The sequence below is a fragment of the Oncorhynchus nerka genome, linkage group LG16 (genome assembly GCF_034236695.1).
Source record: "Oncorhynchus nerka isolate Pitt River linkage group LG16, Oner_Uvic_2.0, whole genome shotgun sequence".
NCBI classification, from domain to species: Eukaryota; Metazoa; Chordata; class Actinopteri; order Salmoniformes; family Salmonidae; genus Oncorhynchus; species Oncorhynchus nerka.
Genome location: NC_088411.1, coordinates 22,230,518 through 22,252,470, shown reverse-complemented (window position 1 = coordinate 22,252,470; position 21,953 = coordinate 22,230,518). Strand labels below are relative to the sequence as shown.

Here is a 21,953-nt window from a genome sequence, read left to right as displayed (position 1 = left end):
AGATCCTCAAAAGGTTCTACAGCTGCACTATCGAGAGCATGGCTGACTGGTTGTATCAATGCCTCAACTAACATATTACCTCAACTAACCGGTGCCCCCCGCACATTCACACGTGACTAATAACATTTGATTTGATGTGGAGGAGATTTCCAAGCCTTGAGACAGTTGAGAGATAGATTGTGTATGTGTGCCATTCAAAGGGCGTGAATGGGCAAGACAAAAGATGTAAGTGCCTTTGAATGGGGTATGTTAGTAGGTGCCTTGCGTATTGGTTTGAGCGTGTCAAGAACTGTAATGTTTTTCATGCTCAAAAGTTTCCCGTCTGTATCAAGAATGGTCCACCACCCAAAGGATATCCAGCCACTTGACACAACTGTGATAAGCATTGGAGTCAACATGGGCCAGCATCCTTGTGAGTCGCTTTCAACCCCTTGCACAGTCCATGACCTGACGAATTGAGGGTGTTCTGAGGGCAAAAAGGAAGTGAAATTCAATATTAGGAAGGTATTCCTTATGTTTTGTACACTGTGTATGTTTTGACCAGGATAACTTGCTATCTAGGGTTGAGTGATTTGTCCCAAAAACAATGCTTTTAGTTTGAGATATTTAGTAGCAGCCTATTGCTAGTTAACTATTTTTAAATTGGAGCTCTATGTTAAGGGTGCCGGTTATATTTTGTACTGTCGTAGCTGACGTGTATACAGTTAAATCGTCAGCGTACATAGACACACAGGCTTATTCAAGGTCATTGGAAGGTCATTAGTAAAAACAGAAAACAGTAATGGTCTAAGCCGGCTGCCCTGCGGTACACCACACTCAACCGAATTTGCATTAGAGGCTTCCATTATAGAAAACCCTCTGTGTTTTATTAGATAGGTAACTCTCCTCCATGATAAGGCAGATGATGTAAATCCATAACGATATCTGTGGCACCATGAGAGGCATGGGCATAGGTGTGGCTGAAGGATTCCTAGTGTAGCACCATGGACAGAACAACCACATCAGCATAGGAGAAAGGTGCGCTCACTTCAGCACCATGGACAGCGGCACGGTGGAAGGCTGCACTACCTGCAGGCTGGACCTCACTCAAGTGGAGCAGTTTGGAAGACACAGAGTGCCTACTCGCCCACTTACACTGTGTTTCTCGCTCCGTCAGGAGAGTTACGAACTCTGCCAGTGAGGCCACACCGCCGCAAGAGACTACATACAGGTGGCCGGCGTCTTTAACCACCCTCTTGCCTGAACCCTTGTAGACTAGAATGCCAGAGGCACTAAAAGCAAAAGCATCTGAAACATGCTCTTTTGTTGTGTGTTTACACATTGCCAGCTTGTGTAAATTGGGGAAACCCCACTTTCTGACAATATCAAAAGCTGTACTTTTAAGGGGTTTGTCTTTTCTCCAATGTTTGACAACCATTGATTAAAAATATGGAATCTTGTTGATTTATGACTAAACAATTTAGCCTAAACTTAACAAAAAACAAGTTTTTATTGATTAAAAAAAATCACAGTACCAATCCCAAAACTGCAGTGCAAAAACCATATAAACACACAGAAAAATGTACATCACACATAGGGCTGTTGTGGTGACCATATTACTGCCACACCTGCAGTCATGAGTCAAGACCTCAGTAAAATTCCATGTGAAGGTTGAGTTATGGTAATCTCCTTTTATGTACTCTGGACATAACACTACCATCAGGTCACTAATGGCCTGGTACTCAGAGCTCTACTGTTCCTCTAACCACTCTGACATCAACGCAAATGCAACCGAAAAACACATCAAAACAGTAGGCCTATAGCACTTTAAAAACTCACCTCACTGTGATGATCAATTTGAAGAAAGAAGTTCAACAGCAGGTTGAAACGGTAAGTGGTTGTTGTGGATGTTGTTTCAAAGCCTAACACAACGAAATGGACAGTGACTTCAAAGGTGATGATTCATTTAATACATCCATACACATTTTAGAGCTTATGCATTTGCCCAAACCCGAAAAAAAATACAATTACGATTTGTTGCGAAAACATGTTATTATCGATGTTCCCGAACAGATTTCACTTGGTTTCCCAAATTAAGCACTGGGTAGCTGCAGGAACAAGGTTGGAGAGCCCATGGCATAAAGCGTTTGGGCAGAATATCACCTAACAGGGCAGTGAGAGCATGCTTCTCAAACAGTGGTTGATGCATGGAGTGAAATAAGTGTTGTTATATTCATTTCTCAGCTTCTCATATTAAGCACATTCTCTGCTATAAAACCCAAGTAGATTACAAAACGGACTGGCCTTCATTCGCTATTCCAGTGCATACAGATGACGGATTTTTCCCCTGCTCCTCTTTATGTCCATTGGATAACGGGCCATTCTAAATTCAAAAGTAATTTTACATAGTAAAGACCTGTTGTTTCAAAAGATCACATTCTCGCTCAACATAGTCACTTCATATGCGCAGTCGCTCTGTAATGGGAAAAATATAACATAAGTTACAGTAGGCCAACTCATATTTTGTTCTTCTGAAATACATTTTCTTTTGACCTAACTAAAATAAATAAATGGATTTATTCTGATGGTGTATAGTAAATTGACTTAGACTTTTTAAAATGTTGATGTTCCAAAGGCATGCCTGGAGATGCTAAAAGTGTTTATGTTAATTAATGGTCAATTACCAGTGGGACAGGCAGTCTTTTGCATTACAATAACCATCTGACAAAATGTTATGACTGTCACAGCTCTAATCACACACCATTCAATTGCACTTGATTTGCTGATTTGTACAACCATAAAAGCTTCAAGGATTGTGATATGTAATAACTGTCAGTCATTGATATCGATGAGCACATCTTAAAACCTGGTGTAAGTAGCTTGTGAACACAACAGTTTATTACTATCCCTGACTGGGACTGAGTCTGAGAGAAACTACAGTGCATGCAGAATGTATTCAGACCCCTTGACTTGTTCAACATTTTGTTAGGTCACATCCTTATTCTAAAATGGATGAAATAGTTTCCCCCCCTCATCAATCTACACAAAACACCCCATAACGACAAAGAAAAACAGTTCATTATTATTTATTTTTTTGCAAATGTATTATAAATAAAAAAAACAGAAGTACCATATTTACATAAGTATTCAGACCCTTTGCTATGTGACTCGGAATTTAGCTCAGGTGCATCCTGTTTCCATTGATCATCCTTGAGACGTTTCTACAACTTAATTGGAGTCTACCTGTGGTAAATTAAATTCATTCAACATGATTTGGAAAGGCAAACACCTGTCTATATAAGGTCCCACAGTTGACAGTGCATGTCAGAGCAAAAACCAAGCCATGAGGACGAAGGAATTGTCTGTAGAGCTCTGAGACAGGATTGTGTCGAGGCACAGATCCGGGGAAGGGTACCAACACATTTCTGCAGCACTGAAGGTTCCCAAGAACACAGTGGCCTCCATCATTCTTAAATGGAAGAAGTTTGGAAGCACCAAGACTCTTCCTAGAGATAGCCGCCCGGCCAAACTGAGCAATTGGGGAAGAACGGCCTTGGTCAGGGAGGTGACCAAGAACCCGATGGTCACTCTGACAGAGCTCTAGAGTTCCTCTGTGGAGATGGTTGTCCTTCTGGAAGGTTCTCCCATCTCTGCAGCACTTCACCAATCAGACCTTTATGGTAGAGTGGCCAGACGGAAGCCACTCCTCAGTAAAAAGACACATGACAGCCCGCTTGGAGTTTGCCAAAAGGCACCTAAAGACTCTCAGACCATGAGAAAGAACATTCTCTGGTCTGATGAAACCAAGATTGAACGCTTTGGCCTGAATGCCAATCGTCATGTCTGGAGGAAACCTGGCACCATCCCTACAGTGAAGTATGGTGGTGGCAGCATCATGCTGTGGGGATGTTTTTCAGAGGCAGGGACTGGGAGACTAGTCAGGATCGAGGGGAAGATGAACGGAGCAAAGTACAGAGACCTCAGACTAGAGCGAAGGTTCACCTTTCAACAGGACATCAACCCTAAACATACACCCAAGACTCTCAATGTCCTTGAGTGGCCCAGCCAGAGCCTGGTTTTGAACTCGATTGAACATCTCTGGAGAGACCTGAAAATAGCTGTGCAGCGACGCTCCCCATCCAATCTGACAGAACTTGACAGGATCTGCAGAGAAAAATGGGAGAAACTCCCAAATACAGGTGTAGCATCATACCCAAGAAGACTCGAGGCTGTAATCGCTGACAAAGTACAGAGTAAAAGGTCTGAATACTTACGTAAATGTGATATTTCAGTTTTGTATTTTTAAAAACCTATTTTTGCTTTGTCATTATGGGGTATTGTGTGTAGATTGATGAGGGGGGAAAAAACAATTTAATCAATTTTAGAATAAGGCTGTAACGTAACAAAATGTGGAAAAAGTCGAGGGGTCTGAATACTCTACGAATGCACTGTACACCCGAAGCTGCGGATGTCTAGAGGTGAATATCTGTGCTGTTGATATTTTGTGCTGGGGTAGTTTGGAGGGACCAAAGGGGAGAGGGGGAAGGACCGGAGAGGAACACATGGATTATGGGTGTAATAGAAAGGTTTGGGTCACTTTAGTATCCCACTTTGTGAGGGTGTATGGGCACAAGGTTGTAGGGGTAAATGGGACAGGGGTTAGGGGTCAGAGGTTATTTCTTGGGACTGCAGAACCCCAGTGGTGACCCCTGTACTTAGTCCCTACATAAGGATGGGAAGGGTCAAAGGTTAGATGTCAGAGGTCACTTCTTAGGACTGTAGTGCAGCGGTGACCCCTGTACGTATGTGAGTATAGCGTTCTGGAGGAAGCTAGCTCTCTGGGCCTCGTCCTCTCTCATCCTCTGGATCTCTGCCTCTCTCAGTCTCAGCTTCTCAAACAGAGATGATATCTCACTCTCCTTGTCCAGGGTGGCCTCTCTGTGGTTACTGGCCAGCACTGTGGTAGACAAGACATGCACAGAACAAATACTGGTTATTTCAAGTGTGTCAACAAATTATGTCAACTGTAAAACAAAGAGGGAGGACAGGTGAGAGGCAAAAGAGAAAGGGTGAGATGGGCCTTATGTAGAGAAGAGGACAGAGATAGGATGAAGAGAGGAGATGGGAGGGAGAGAGGGAGAGGAGAGTGTGCATACCTTTCATCTCTCTCTCCAGAGCAGCTATCTTCTCCTTCAGTCCTCCCTGTGCGGTCCTCTCAGCCTGCAGGTGTCCCATCTGCTCCTGTAGCTCCACCCTGACCCGACTCACCTCTGCAACCTTCTCCTGGTCCTTACCAGACAACTCCTGGAGGGGGACAAATTCTCTATATTTAATTACACCAAAGTGCAAATATTACCATCCCAGTAAACATACAACCCCCACACAACGTTGTCTCTGCCCCTACACATATGAACATCATTCAGTGCTGAGAATTCACCAACCTGATTATGTCAAATCAGTAAAAATCACTTATTAGCATCAAATTGTCCCAGACAAATGTAAGACAAGTACACTGAACTTGATCTAGGTATTGTTTCAGTGTGTATAGTTGGTTGTTTTGTGCCAGTGGTCTCTCTGACACATTCCCAATCTGACCTGCTGCAGCTCCTCTATCCTGCGTCGTAGTCCGTCTGTCTCGATGCTCTGCTGTCCGCTACGAGCCTGCAGCTCAGCTATGGTCTGTTTCTGCTGGGAACAGTGGCTCTGGGACTCATCACGGGACTGACGCAACCCACGCAGCTTCTCCTCTAACCCACTCACACGCTGCTGCTGCTCAGACAGAGGAGGGGAGAGAGAAGAAAGAGTTGAATCCTCACATTGTTATTGCTTTTCCAAATTTCAGGCACACACACTGATACACAGAGACCCAGACAAACAAACACAGTTTCTAACATATTACATTGAGTTGTTCTACAACAGGTGTATAAAGTACCTCCTCCAGGCGAACCTGTACCCGCACCTTCCCCTGTTCCTCCTCTGCCTGGGCTCTCTCTGTAACACAGGCTGCCTTGGCCCTGCTCAACTCCTACAAGATGAAAAACACAGTTATACAGGCTGCCTTTGCCCTGATCAACTCCAACAGAGCAGAAGCATACATTAACACAGGCTGCCTTGTCCCTGATCAACTCCAACAAGACAGTTCAGGACAGAAAGACACAGTTTCACCTCTGTACTGTCATCTATAGGGATCTTGTGCCACATTATGGTCATTGGAATTTAATTGGATTTACTCAAGGCAATACATTATCAAAAATATCCAATATAAAGAGCTGACCTCCTCCAGCTGTATCCGCTGTCCCTCCAGTTTGAGGATCCGGTCCTGTAGAGCCCTCTGACTCTCCTCAAGGTGACGATTCACATGGTCCACCTACACGCACACAAACCCACAATGTACACTCAATAGAGGAAAAAAGAGTCTGTTGTATATTTAGTGAGAGACATTGTCAGACAGCAGGTTGTCTTCTCTACCTCTTTCTGTCGAAGGTTATTCATGTCCTCCAGAGACTGTTTAGATCTCTTCTTCTCCATCTCCAAACGCTCTGAGGGGGAGAGAAGATATTGAGTATACTCTCTCTCTCTCTGTGTGTGTGTGTGTGTGTGTGTGTGTGTGTGTGTGTGTGTGTGTGTGTGTGTACCTTCTGCCTGTGCTAGCCGTAGCTTTAGCTCTGCTGTGCTGTTGGTTAGCTCCTGCTTCAGCTCAAAAATCTGGTCCTGCTGAGACTTACACCTGCTCTCCATCTTCTCCAACTAACACACACACACACACACACAGATAACGAGAGACTGACTCCGTAAACAGCTTAGGTACTGCATCAAAAACACGAACATTATATTCATACACACAAGTGCACACACAACTTATACCTTATTCTTGAGCTGTATGTTTGTCTCTGACATACTGTTAATCTCTCTGAGGAGCTTCCCCTCCCTCAGAGCACTGTCCTGCAGAACCAAACACACACACCACAATGTTAAGCTCACATACATTTTAACAAGACCATCTGTACATCACTCTCGCCGTCCCCCTCCCCCTTTCCTAGTACCTGCCCTCCATTCATACCTCCTGTTCTTTCTTCCTCTCCCTGCTCTGTCGTTCTCTCTGCTCGTCTTTCTCAGTCTTCACTCTGGTCAGCAGCTCTCCCAGGTTGTGGTTCTTCTGTTCCGACATGGCCAGTGCTGCCTCAGTCATCTGGAATCTAGACACACAGAACGGTCAGGTGTGTGTCTGTGAAAGTCAAAAGAAGGCCAGTTTTATTGCTTCTTTAAACCAGAACAACAGTTTTCAGCTTTGCTAACATAATTGCAAATGATCAATTAGCCTTTTAAAAGTTATAAACTTGTATTTGCTAACACAACGTGCCATTTGAACACATGAGTGATGGTTGCTGATAATGAGCCTCTGTACGCCTATGTAGATATTCCATTAAAAAAATCAGCCGTTTCCAGCTACAATAGTCATTTACAACATTAACAATGTCTACACTGTATTTTTTTTATTTTACCCCCTTTTTCTCCCCAATTTCGTGGTATCCAATTGTTAGTAATTACTATATTTTTCTCATCGCTACATCTCCCGTACGGGCTCGGGAGAAACTAAGGTCGAAAGCCATGCGTCCTCCGAAACACAACCCAACCAAGCCGCACTGCTTATTAACACAGCGCGCATCCAACCCGGAAGCCAGCCGCACCAATGTGTCGGAGGAAACACCGTACCCCCGGCGACCTGGTTAGCGTGCACTGCGCCCGACCCGCCACAGGATAGGCCAAGCCCTCCCTAACCCGGACGATGCTAGGCCAATTGAGCGTCACCCCATCGAGCCTGGGCTCGAACCCAGAGTCTCTGGTGGCACAGCTAGCACTGCAATGCAGTGCCTTAGACCACAGCGCCACCCGGGAGGCCCTACACTGTATTTCTGATAAATGTGCTTTTCTTCTTTCAAAAACAAGGACATTTCTAAGTGACCCCAAACTTTTGAACAGTAGTGTATATCTAAGACAGAGTGGAAGCCACCCTCCATAGGGTTTATCCAGAGGTACAGTAGTACCTGTGTCCTGTATGAATGAGCCCTGAGGGAGAGGGGACTGAAGTGGGTCACCGTGGATATATATATAGCCCCCTGCCTGGGTCCTCTACCTGAGAACCAAGAATATCTGTCTTTTTAAGTGCCTGATTAAAAATTCAACATGGGTTTCTTCTAGTCACAGCATTAGTACTTCATTAAGATAAAGGAGATGTGGTGATGAGATTTAAAACAAGATATGAAAGGTGAGGAACTTCCACCTAAGACTCATATTAGTCAAATTCTCATATATTTACATGTGGCTCAAACGTCTTCTAATCATTGTAGATCTGAACATAGACAGTAAGAAGTACCAGTAACGCACTCACTACGGAAGTGATCCGATGAAGCGGATTTGATTTATTTCACCTGTATTTAACCAGGTAGGCAAGTTGAGAACAAGATCTCATTTACAATTGCGACCTGGCGACCTGGATGCTAAACTACAGGACTGTTTTGCTAGCACAGACTGGAATATGGTCCAGGATTCATCCGATGGCATTGAGGAGTTTACCACATCAGTCAACGGCTTCATTAATAAGTGCATCGACGATGTCGTCCCCACAGTGGCGAGTACGTACTAGAGGTCGACCGATTAATCGGAATGGCCGATTAATTAGGGCCGATTTCAAGTTTTCATAACAATTTTGTCTATTTTATTTTATTTTTTACAACTTTATTTAATTCAATGATGGCCTAGGAACGGTGGGGTAACTGCCTTGTCCAGGGGCAGAACGACAGATTTTTACCTTGTCAGCTCAGGGATTCAATCTTGCAACCTTACGGTTAACTAGTCCAACGCTCAAACCACCTGCCTCTCATTGCACTCCACAAGGAGTTATGCGAATGCAGTAAGAAGCCAAGGTAAGTTTAATGCTAGCTAGCAACTTATCTTATAAAAAAACAATCAATCAATCATAATCACTAGTTATAACTACACATGGTTGATGATATTACTAGTTTATCTAGCGTGTCCTACGTTGCATATAATCGATGCGGTGGGCATTCTCAAAAAAGGACTGTCCTTGCTCCAACGTGTACCAAACCATAAACATCAATGCCTTTCTTAAAATCAATATACAGAAGTATATATGTTTAAACCTGCATATTTTGCTAAAAGAAAGGTTAGCAGGCAATATTAACCAGGTGAAATTGTGTCACTTCTCTTGTGTTCATTGCACGCAGAGTCAGGGTATATGCAACAGTTTAGGCCGCCTGGCTCATTGTGAACTAATTTGCCAGAATTTTACGTAATTATGACATAACATTGAAGGTTGTGCAATGTAACAGCAATATTTAGACTTAGGGATGCCATCCGTTAGATAAAATACCGAACAGTTCCGTACTTCACTGAAAGAATAAACGTTTTGTTTTCGAAATGATAGTTTCCGGATTCGACCATTTAATGACCTAAGGTTCATATTTCTGTGTGTTATTATGTTATAATTAAGTCTATGATTTGACATTTGATAGAGCAGTCTGACTGAGCGATGGTAGGCACCACTAGGCTTGTAAGCATTCTTTCAAACAGCACTTTCGTGCATTTTGCCAGCAGCTCTTTTCAATGCTTCAAGCATTGAGCTGTTTATGACTTTAAGCCTATCAACTCCCGAGATTAGGCTGGTGTAACCGATGTGAAATGGCTAGCTAGTTAGCGGGGTGCGTGCTAATAGCATTTCAAACGTCACTCGCTCTGAGACTTGGAGTGGTTGTTCCCCTTGCACTGCAAGGGCTGCAGCTTTTGTGGAGCGATGGGTAACGCTGCTTCGAGGGTGGCTGTTGTCAATGTGTTCCTGGTTCGAGCCCAGATAGCGGCGAGGAGAGGGATGGAAGCTATACTGTTACACTGGCAATACTAAAGTGCCTATAAGAACATCCAATAGTCAAAGGTATATGAAATACAAATCGTATAGAGAGAAATAGTCCTATAATTCCTATAATAACTACAACCTAAAACTTCTTACCTGGGAATATTGAAGACTCATGTTAAAAGGAACCCCCAGCTTTCATATGTTCTCATGTTCTGAGCAAGGAACTTAAACGTTAGCTTTCTTACATGGCACATATTGCACTTTTACTATCTTCTCCAACACTTTGTTTTTGCATTATTTAAACCAAATTGAACATGTTTCATTATTTATTTGAGGCTAAATTGATTTTATTGATGTATTATATTAAGTTAAAATAAGTGTTCATTCAGTATTGTTGTAATTGTCATTATTACAAAATAAATAAAATTGGCCGATTAATCTGTATTGGCTTTTTTTGGTCCTCCAATAAATCGGTATCGGCGTTGAAAAATCATAGTCGGTCGACCTCTAGTACGTACATACCCCAACCAGAAGCCATGGGTTACAGGCAACATCCGCACTGAGCTAAAGGCTAGAGCTGCTTCTTTGAAGGAGCGGAACCCCCCCAACGAACCATCAAACAAATAACGCAAAGTGTCTTGCTACACCGGCTCCAACGCTGGTTGGATGTGGCAGGTCTTGCAAACCATCACGGTTTACAAAAGTAAGCCCAGCCGCGAGCTGCCCAGTGATGCAAGCCTACCAGATAAGCTAAATACCTTCTCTGCTCAATTTGAGGCAAGCAACACTGAACCATGCATGAGAGCACCAGCTGTTCCGGACAACTGTGTGAGTAGGACCTTTAAACAGGTAAACATTCACAGAGCCGCAGGGCCAGACGGATTACCAGGACATGTACTCAGCGCATGCACTGACCAGCTGGCAAGTCTCTTCACAGACATTTTCAAACTCTCACTGACCTAGTATGTAATACCTACATGTTTCAAACAGACCACCATAGTCCCTGTGCCCAAGAACGCCAAGGTAACCTGTCTAAATGACTATCGCACCGTAGCACTTACATCTGGAGCCATGAAATGCTTTGAAAGGCTGGTCATGGCTCACATCAACACCATAATCCTAAACACCCTGGAGCCACTCCAATTCGCATACCGCCCCAACAGATCCACAGATGACGCAATCTCTATTGCACTCCACACTGCCCTTTCCCATCTGGACAAAAAGAAAACCTGTGAGAGAATACTGTTCAATTACTACAGTTCAGCGTTCAACACCATAGTGCCATCCAAGCTCATCACTAAGCTAAGGATCCTGCGACTGAACACCTCCCTCTGCAACTGAATCCTGGACTTCCTGACGGGCCACCTCCAGGTGGTGGGGGTAGGCAACAACACATCCACAATGCTGACCCTCAACACGAGGGCACCTCAGGGGTGCGTGCTTAGTGTCCTCCTGTACTCCCTGTTCATCCATGACTGCATGCCCATGCACGAGCTGGGCATGATCGCGGAGCTGATCGCGGACCACAGGAAAGGAGGGCCGAGCACGCCCCCATTCACATCGACAGGGCTATAGTGGAGCGGGTCAAGAGTTTCAAGTTCCTCTGTGTCCACATCAGTAAGGAACTATCATGGTCCAAGCACACCAACACAGTCATGAAGAAGGCACAACAATGCCTCTGCTCCCTCTGGAGTCTGAAAAGATTTGACGTGGGCCCTCAGACCCTCAAAGTTCTACAGCTGCACCACTGAGAGCATCTATGGCAACTGCTTGGCATCCGACCATAACATGCTGACTACACCGGGCGAGCGTGCATGTTGATTAATCCACAGATAAAAGGGTAAACCAAGTTTGTTTATAGTAATCTCTCCTCCTTTTTGCTTCTTCTTCTGACTTTATATGGTGGTTGGCAACCAACTTTAAGGTGCATTACCACCACCACTGGACTGAAGTGTGGACCTCAGTTCATCTTTCAATCACCCACATGGGTATATGCTCCGAAAAACCAATGAGGAGATGGTAGAGGCGGGACTTGCAGCATGTCAAGTGTCACAGAACCAAGTTGCATTTTAGCGCCTGGCTATGCTGACGCTCGCTGACGAGTGCGAGCAGTGTGGATGCAATGATTGAATAACATGTATGTGGAAATTAATTTTGCAACACTCACGCACGTAACACGAGCGGTGTGGTCAGCATGTAAGGCACTACAGAGGGTAGTGTGTACAGCCCAGTACATCACTGGGTGTCATGCCCTGACCATAGAGAGCTGTTTATTCTCTATGTTGGTTGGGGCATGAGTGACTCGGGTGGGTTATCTAGGTGATTTATGATCTGTTGGCCTGGTATGGTTCCCAATCAGAGACTGCTGTTTATCGTTGTCTCTGATTGGGGATCATATTTAGGTAGCCATTTTCTCATTGTGCTTTGTGGGATCTTGACCATGGATAGTTGCCTATTAGCACTATTGTTAGATTCACGGTTCGTTTTGAGATTTATTGTTTTTGTTTTGCTAAAAGTTTCAACTAGAAATCAATAGATGTGGAACCCAGATCACGCTGCGCTTTGGTCCAGTTATTCTAACGATCGTGACACTGGGGCTGAGCTCCCTGCCATCCAGGACCTCTATACCAGGTGGTGTCAGAGGAAGGACCTAAAACTTGTCAAAACTCCAGTCACCTAAGTCATAGACTGTTCTTTCTGCTACCACAAGGCAAGTGGTACCTGACATCCAAGTCTGGGACCAAAAGGCTCCTGGACAGCTTCTGCCCCCAAGCCATAAGACTGCTAAACAGTTCATCAAATGGCTAACCGGACTATTTGCATCGAACCACAATTTTTTGCACTAACTCTCTTGCAATGGCTCTATGAACTCACTGGACTCTACCCACACACTCGCACTCCAACACACACATACACTCACACACAAACACACACGCACTCACCCATATTGACGCCACATATTGACACTTTCACACACGCTGATGCTACTCTGTTTATTATCTATCATGATTGCCTAGTCACGACCTCGAACCCCTGCACATTGACTTGGTACCGGTTCTCCTTCTATATAGTCTTGTTATTGTTGTGTTACTATTTCTTTCTTTAAAAATGTTTCTTACTTTTTAACTGTGCATTGTTGAGAAAGGACACGTAAGTAAGCATTTCACAGTAAAGTCTACACCTGTTGATGTGACTTGAGGATGAATGTGGGGTTTAAACATGGACTGATGAGGCCTGCTTACTTGGCTGTGAGAGAGTTGACAACAGACTTCCTCTCGTTCAGGGCCTCCTGTAGCTGACCCACATGGATAGATGTGGTCCTGGAGGAGAGGGAAACACAGGGTCATTAATATGTACAGAGCCTTCAGAAAGTATTCATACCCCTCGACTTATTCCACATTGTGTGTTACAGCCTGAATTCAAAATGTATTAAATAGATCTTCACACAATAGCCCATAATGACAAAGTAATTTTTTTTTTTTGAAATGTTTGCAAATGTATTGAAAATAAAGAACACTCTCATTTACATAAGTATTCAACCTCTGAGTCAATAAATGTCAGAATCACCTTTGGCAGTGAATACAGCTGTGAGTCTTTCTGGGTAAGTCTCGAAGAGCTTTGCACACCTGGATTGTACAATATTTGCACAATATTATTTTTTTATTCTTCAAGCTCTGTCAAGTTGGTTGTTGATGATTTCTAGACAGCCATTTTCAAGTCTTGCAATTGATTTTCAAGCCGATTTAAGTCAAAACTGTAACTAGGCCATTCAGGAAAATTCAATGTCCAGTGTATATTTGGCCTTGTATTTTAGGTTATTGTCCTGCTGAAAAGTGAATGTCTCCCAGTGTCTCTTGGAAAGCAAACTGAACCAGGTTTTCCTCTAGGATTTTGCCTGTGCTTTTGCCGTTTATTTTTATCCTAAAAACTCCCTAGTCCTTGCCGATGACAAGCATACCCATAACATGATGCAGCCACCACCATGCTTGAAAACATGAGTGGTACTCAATGATGTGTTGTGTTTACCCCAAACATAACTCTTTGTGTTCAGGATAAAAAGTGAATTTATTTTTGGGCAGTTTTACTTTAGTGCCTTATTAAATTTGTGTTTGAAATTCACTGCTCAACAGAGAGACCTTACAGATAGTTATTGTAAAGTCCATGCAACTTATTATACAACTTGTTAAGCACATTTTTACTCCTGAACGTATTTAGACTTGCCATAACAAAAGGGGTTGAATACTTATTGACTCAAGACATTTCAGCTTTTCATTTTCAATTCATTAGTAAAATATCTAAAAAACTTAATTCTACTTTGACATTGAGGTTTTGTGTGTACGCCAGTACAACAAAATCTCAATTTAATCCATTTTAAATTCTGTCCATAAAACAACAAAATGTGGAAAAAGTAAAAGGGTGTGAATACTTTCTGAAAGCACTGTATGTCTATAGATTGTATATACAGTGCATTCAGAAAGTATTCAGACCCCTTACCCTTTTCCACATTTTGTTACGTTACAGCTTTATTCTAAAATGGATTAAATAAAAATAAAAAAACTCAATCTTCACACAATACCCCATAAGGACAAAGCGAAAACAGGTTTTTAGAATTATATATTTTTTTAATGAGCTCAGATGTATCCTGTTTCCATTGATTATGGAAACAGGATATGTTTCTACAACTTAATTGAATTTACCACAGGTGGACTCCGATCGATTGGACATGATGTAGAAAAGCACACACCTGTCTATATAAAGGTCCCACAGTTGACAGCGCATTTTTTTAAATTTAAAAAACAAGCCATGAGGTTGAAGGAATTGTCTGTAGAGCTCCGAGACAGGATTGTGTCGAGGCACAGATCTGGGGAAGGGTACCAACAAATTTCTGCAGCATTGAAGATCCCCAAGAACACAGTGGCCTCCATCATTCTTAAATGGAAGAAGTTTGGAACTAGAGCTGGCCGCCCGGCCAAACTGAGCAATCGGGGGAGAAGGGCCTTAGTCAGTGAGGTGACAAAGAACCCGATGGTCACTCTGACAGAGTTTCAGATTTCGTCTGTGGAGATGGGAGGACCTTCCAGAAGGACAACCATCTCTGCAGCGCTCCACCAATCAGGCCTTTATGGTAGAGTGGCCAGACGGAAGCCCCTCCTCAGTAAAATGCACATGACAGCCCGCTTGGAGTTGCGCAAAAGGCACCTAAAGGACTCTCAGACCATGAGAAACAAGATTCTCTGGTCTGATGAAACCAAGATTGAACTCCTAGGCATGAATGCCAAGCGTCTGGAGGAAACCTGGCACTATCCCTACGGTGAAGCATGGTGGTGGCAGCATCATGCTGTGAGGATGTTTTTCAGCTGCAGGGACTGGCAGACTAGTTAGGATCGAGGGAAAGATGAACGGAACAAAGTACAGAGAGATCCTTGATGAAAACCTGCTCCAGAGCACTCAGGACCTGAGACTGGGGGCGAAGGTTTACCTTCCAACAGGACAACGACCCTAAGTACACAGCCAAGACATCACAGGAGAGAAGTCTCTGAATGTCATTAAGTGGCCCAGCCAGAGCCAGGACTTCTCTAATCGAACATCTCTAGAGACCTGAAAATAGCTGTGCCGCAACGCTCCCCATCCAACCTGACAGAGCTTGAGGATCTGCAGAGAAAAATGGGAGAAACTCCCCAAATACAGGTGTGCCAAGCTTGTAGCGTCATACCAAGAAGACTCAAGGCCCTAATCTCTGCCAACGGTGCTTCATCTGAGTAAAAGGGTCTGAATACTTATGTAAATGTAATATTAACATTTCAGTTTTTTTATGTCTAAAAACCAGTTTTTGCTTTGTCATTATGGGGTATTGTGTGTAGATTGATGAGAAAAATAAATAATTTAATACATTTTCGAATAGGTCTGTAACACAACAAAATGTGGAAAAAGTCAAGGGGTCTGAATACTTTCCGAATGCACCGTAGCTACATGACCTATGTTAGCCTGGGTGCCAGTCTGTTTCTGCTTTTAAGCCAAGTTGTCATTGTCTAGCCAGACAAGTCCTGTTGGCAACACAATAACGTTGCTATTGTTGTTATTATTTTTCTTATTATTGTTGATGCAGAAACAGTCAAGGCTAGTCTTATTGTACCACTCACGCTGACCTGGTGCTTCGGCCCATCTCGTCTCTCTGTTTGTCTATGGTCTCCATCAGACTCAGAAACTAAAGGGAGAGAGGGAAAGGCAACATAAACATCTTACATACAGGGCTTCTTGTTCATCTGCACACACATTTCTAAACATAAAATGGTAAATAATAAACCAGGATACAGTATATTATGTGCAGTGCTATTCCCTTGTCTCTCCCCTTCTTGTTCTACATGGAGGAGAAGTCTATTTCCCAGCAGCTCCATACCTGGCGTCCCTTCTCCTCCTTGAGGATCTGGATCTCCTTGCTGAGGACCTGGGTTCTGCTGCGGCTCTCTCTCACAGTGGACTGCCTGTCCGAGTTATGATCCATCGCCTGCTCTATGGAGGGGGGAGACCATAGGTGGGGGGTGGTTACTTCAATCAAAAACATCACAATAACAGACGTTCAGCAACACACAAGCTTAGACAGACTGACTGACACTGAGACAGACATGCACACACACAAACAGCTTACCGAGGGCTTTGAGTGTGTCGCTGGGGATGTTGTTTCCAGCCATCTCCAGGAGTGTCAGGGTCCTGTTCTGCTGTAGAGCCTCCAGGAAGGACCGGCCACCCAGCAGACCAATGTTGTTCCACCTCACATCTATACAACCACAACACAGGCAACAGACCAGATAGAGAACCATGACACCTTTGCATGCATCAGTCAGGAAATAGATTCAAACATTACAAATCGCCGGTTCACTAAAATGTTTTGGACAAATTACTTTCTTTCTACCTTCTGAAAATACTGCTCATCTTTTGTGACAACTGCATCCTCTTCTTCAGTGTGGAACTAAGCATGTCATTGTGTTAACAGTCATTGATCTACAAGTCATTGTGCAATGCCGAACACCCCCAGGCCATATCAGTAGCCTGGTCAAAGTACGCGCTAATTTCAGTTTATGTGACAAAACAAGCAGTCATTGTGTAGAGAATCATTGTACCATCTAAACAGCTGCGTTTCCATAACCAAAAATATTGTATTTTCAGCTGCTGTACAAAACCGAAAGTAAAAGACTCAAAAATGAAACTAAAGAACGGGAAGCATAGAAATAGTGCGCATACAACCAATCTAGCGCTTCTTAGACTTGCTTTCAATGAGAATGACAGATCTACACTGAGTATACAGAGCATTAAGAACACCTGCTTTTTCGAGGACAGACTGACCAGGTGAAAGCCATGATCCATTATTGATGTCACGTGTTAAATCCACTTCAACCAGTGTAGATGAAGGGGAGGAGACAGGTTAAAGAAGGATTTTTTTAGCCTTGAGACAATTGAGATATGGATTGTGTATGTGTGTCAGAGGGTGAATGGACAAGACAAAATATTTAAGTGCCTTTGAACGGGGTATGGTAGTCGATGCCAGGCGCACTGGTTTGTGACAAGAACTGCAACGCTGCTGCGTTTTTCACGCTGAACAGTTTCCAGTGTGTATCGAATGGTCCACCACCCAAAGGACATCCATAGACATACACAGTACATAATTTACACACACACAGAAGTCAGATCAGACAGATACAGCTCAGAGGCTCAACCTTTGAGCTCCATCAGCAGCTGATTTTTAATTTAGAATGAAAAATGAATGTGTTTATGGAACAAATATTAGTACATCGAATCGTATCGAACCAAATCGATTCTTTCCTCTAATCAAATCGCATTGAATCGCTTCAAACTAAAACATATTGTTCCCGTATCGGTGCCCATGCATCTAGATACATATTGAATCGTCCTGAAAGGAAAAGATGCACACCCCGACTACTCTAGTTGAATCTCGACTCTAGTGATCTTGGCTGTATTGAGTCATTTCCCAATGCGTGGTGCTCCTTTGTGAAGTTTTCCCTACGTACAGATCTAGGATCAGCTTCCTCTACCCACATCCTAAACTTAACTATTTGTGGGGGAAATGCAAAAAACAAATCTGCATCTAAAAAGTAACTTAACCCTACACCTGCAAACCCACTGACCCAGTTCCTGCAGGGTGCTGTTCCGTTTGAGGGCCAGGCAGAGCTCCGAGGCCCCCTGGTGGTTGATCTGGTTGTTGCGCAGGTCCAGCTGGGTTAGACAGGCGTTGGTGGCCAAACCCTCACAGAACACTGAGAACGCCTCCTCCCACATCCCCAACGCATTCCACTCCAACACCAGCCTGTGTCCAACACAACAACCTTAGCTTGGGTTATGGTTCCCTTAGCAATGCAGTATCGTTGTGTATGCACAACTCATGCTGGTCCCAGAAGAAAATAGAGGGATTATTTTTATTTATTTAAAAAAATATAACTGAAATAATCTTAACATACCTGAACGCTTAGCCACATTTTATAGACATTTCAATAGAAATTTCAACCAAAAAGTTTTCATTGAATGATCTAGCTTGCTACTAGCTCACTAACCAACTCACCTGCACAGTGTCTTGTTTCTCACCAACAGCTTCCCTAAAGCCTCAGCTCCTGTTGATCTCAAGTTATTTCCCTGACAACAAATAGAAAATATATGATCAAATTGAAATTTGTCAAGTCAGGCTGGCCACCCCATCTCAGACTGGTCAAGTGGTCTGCGGTGTGTAGAGGCCTCTGATGGTCCTTACCTTCAGATCCAGGACTTTAACAGTAGTGTTGGCACACAGCCCATTCAGGAGCAGCTTGGCACCTGGACATGACAAAGACAAGTGGCAGTCAGGAGCAAGTGTTATCAAAGCGTTGCTATAAAAAGTGTTATCTAAGCATTATAACAATGTAACTAAACTGCAGCAACAAAGCAAACAGTTCTAGCTATATAATCTCTGTGCAGCAGTAGCAAAAGCCCTACAGGATTCATAGTACATCCATGGCTCAAATATACACAGTATCACATAGTCAGCACAGTAACAAAAAGACAGAAAGATCCCCACACGACTACCACCCAACAAACACATACCTTCCTCAGTGAGCATGCAGTCACTGAGGGCCAGCTCGGTGAAGAGTGTGTCTTTGTGAAGGACCCTCCCCAGCACGGCACAGGTGTCTACAGACAGGCTGTGTCCCCTCAGGTCCAGCCTGGATCCTGCTGCGGCTCCCCTGGTCTCCTGGAGCTGAGCTAGCACTGACTCCTGGGGATCCACGCCCCCCTCCTTACACAGACGCAGGTAGGTCCGTCTGAAATCCTCCATACCGGGCCGTACACTGTCTCAGAGCTGTTTGGATTCCTTTTGAGCTCCTCTGTCGTTTGTTACTAGTATTCTCCTCCTCTCTTTCAGTCCCTCTGTTCCTCTCCGGGTTCTCTGTGCAGCTTCAATCCCTCATCCGCCCACTCACCCCTTCTTTTCCTCTTCAGTTTTTCTTTGTTCCTTCCCGGACCCTCCGATCCTGCCCAGCACTGTGCTGTCGCCCTGGCCTGATGGAGCTGTGGGGTGAATTGGGAGACAAGTGAGGAAACCCAGCTTAGACTATGTCTGTCTGACATACAAAATAAATTACACATCATTTCTAGGCTCTTTACTCTCTCTCTGGGGTTTGGATGTCTTAAAAAAAAATAAGCTCAAGAGCTTTGTAAGATGGTCATTTACATCATTGAGTAACTGGAACTGGCTACAATAATCAACATTGCATAAATTACAGCAAGAACTATGATTAACAAGCTAGCAGCTGGTGCAGAATTGTCAAAGCCTACTTTTGACCACTACATCAATTAGGATGCATTCAGAGCTAAAAAATGACATCAGGCAGGCAGCAATCATCTCTTTCAGTGATTTTGGCAGACAATGCATGGCTGAAGAAGATGAAGCAATCCAGTCCACTATCCAATTAGTAATGATGGCCCTTCAGCAACTGCCACTGACACCATTGCTGATTTATCTAGCTAACGTTACCTAGCTATTTCCCTAACTAGCTAGCTATTTAAATAGTAAGACTAAGGTTGCAGCACACTGTCTATCTGGTTAACCAAACCATTGTTGATGAAAATGGTTGGATGAGTAGTAACCCACCTTATTGTTGTTGACAAATGAGTTTATCCATGGCTGACAGGCTAGCTGTTACAGTAGTACAGTAAAGTTAGCTAATCTGTTAACATGGGTAATGGCTAATAGACTAACGGACACTGTTTCTGTTAGTAAACAATGAGAATTACGTTAACTAGCTAGCTACATTACTGTAGTTACTGGCAGCTTGTTTAGCTAACTAGCTAACGTTACCTGTTCACCTTCCTGCAATATATTGCTTCCTAGCTTAAAAAAAAACAAAAGTCAAGAGAAGAAACGAGAGGAATTTACACCGTAGATCACATCGCTATAAGATTTTTGCAAAGATCAAACCTTGTTAGTTGTTGTTGACTGGTGCAAGTTTTTTGAGTTAGCTGGAAGGTAACCAGGAAGTTGGATTCACGTCGGATTGATATATGTACGTAAGCGCAGTGCATGTCTTTACGTGTAGTTTTGAGAAGCGCGCGCGATGGAGGAGTCTTAGCGCTCAATTTGGAACATTATAGACTCTGTCTGTGCTTGCCTTTCATCATGTTTTCTAAAGAAATGGCTCAGTTGTTGCTTAGTCGCTCGTTTTGTTCAACATCTATAAACTGAAAGTCATGTTAATAGGGGCAGGTAGCCTAGCAGTTAGTGCAGAGAGACAGCAACAGGAGGGTTGCCAGTTCGAATCCCAGGTCTGACAGGAAGAATCTGTCAGGAAGTGAGCTGGCATCCAGAGAGTTGCTGGTATCAAAATCCTAAATGATGTTGCCTGCTGTTGTGCCCCTTGAGCAATGCACTTAACCCCCCACAACAACAGTGCCCAGTGTGGCAGCCCCTGCACCTCTCTTTCAGAGGGGTTGGGTTAAAAGCGGAAGTCAAATTTCATTTGGACCTTGTTTGCAATTGACCAATAAAGTGATCTCATACTTAATCTTAAAACTAGCTAGCTACATTATCAACCAGCCACAGAACTGAGTTCAGTTTGTGTTTCAGCATCCTTCACTCGGACACACAAACAGAGGAACTTGGGCCACAAGCTCACGAGGAGCACATCTAAGGAAGATTCCAGAGAGAAAATGTAAATCTATGACTGAGGTTGTTTTTAGAGCTAGGTTCAGAGTGAAATTTCAGTCTGTTTAGCAGCACATAATCGACTTAGCTCTCATTTGAAGGACAGACAGAAAGGTTAGGTGTGTAGGAATGGATGACCTAAGAGACAGCAGCTCTTGGTGAGTTTTTTGAATGTTTTAAGAACAATAAGAAGGAGAATGCACTTTATACTCCATTGTGATTGGGTCTTTGTTAGGCTATCTGTTTGTAATTTAGATCAGTGTTGAAGTTATAAATGCTGTCTAGTCTATATACACATTTCATGTTTAGCATTGTGTTTAGATACCTTTCATCTTCTCTATTCTAGTTCAGTTTTTTGGGTGTGAATCCTGTGATTTCATTCTACAGAAAATCAAGATATCAACATGTTTTTGAAAAACCTAGCTCTCTGAGTAGAGCAAATGTACATCTTAGTTCTAATTCCAAACCCTTTTGGAGTAGAAACAGTTTCATTGTCTCATTGACTGCATATCCCTGCCGGTGGGTTGATTGCGAGAACTGCCCCTGATCTAAAAGGGGCACTCATGCATGCCTAGATTAACCAGGAAGAGAGAGGAGAATGTGGAGATGTGACTGATTGTCCCGTGGTTTCCCATGGCAACGGGACCAACAAGCCTGTCCTCATCATGGTTGGCGACACACTAGACAGGGGTTTAGGGGCACCCCTATGCCTAGCAGTCTCCCTCACACAGTGAAGTCTCTCTTCAAGTACACTTTAAATACATACAATACAAGGAAACTTGAGTTTCAACCTCAATACAACATCGCTTTTTAGCGCATTTGTTTTTTGTGACTTTCACACAGTAATTTCAAGGAGGCCTACCACATGAAATTGGTTAGTTATTTGGATCCAATTAGTCTAGTCTTTGAAATTGGTCA

General features: G+C 43.5%; 1 protein-coding gene across 2 annotated transcripts; it reads right to left on the bottom strand.

The window, feature by feature from the left end:
- Positions 1 to 1,926: 1,926 nt before the first annotated feature.
- Positions 1,927 to 20,405, bottom strand: lrrc45 (leucine rich repeat containing 45). Of its 2 annotated transcripts, none has more exons than XM_029685127.2 (18): positions 20,313 to 20,405; positions 18,938 to 19,402; positions 18,609 to 18,670; positions 18,423 to 18,493; positions 17,992 to 18,170; positions 16,497 to 16,625; positions 16,248 to 16,360; positions 15,991 to 16,055; positions 13,093 to 13,170; positions 7,040 to 7,175; positions 6,844 to 6,921; positions 6,615 to 6,726; positions 6,448 to 6,518; positions 6,254 to 6,346; positions 5,912 to 6,004; positions 5,575 to 5,748; positions 5,136 to 5,283; positions 1,927 to 4,936 (listed from the first exon to the last, which is right to left on the bottom strand). In XM_029685127.2, the coding sequence occupies exons 2-18, from the start codon at positions 19,167 to 19,169 to the stop codon at positions 4,743 to 4,745; spliced, it is 2,028 nt and encodes a 675-aa protein (XP_029540987.1). In that variant the 5' UTR covers positions 19,170 to 19,402; positions 20,313 to 20,405; the 3' UTR covers positions 1,927 to 4,742. The 2 variants fall into 2 exon arrangements, with proteins under 2 accessions (XP_029540987.1, XP_029540988.1); XM_029685128.2 differs by having other exon boundaries at positions 15,997 to 16,055.
- Between the last annotated feature and the right edge of the window lie 1,548 nt (positions 20,406 to 21,953).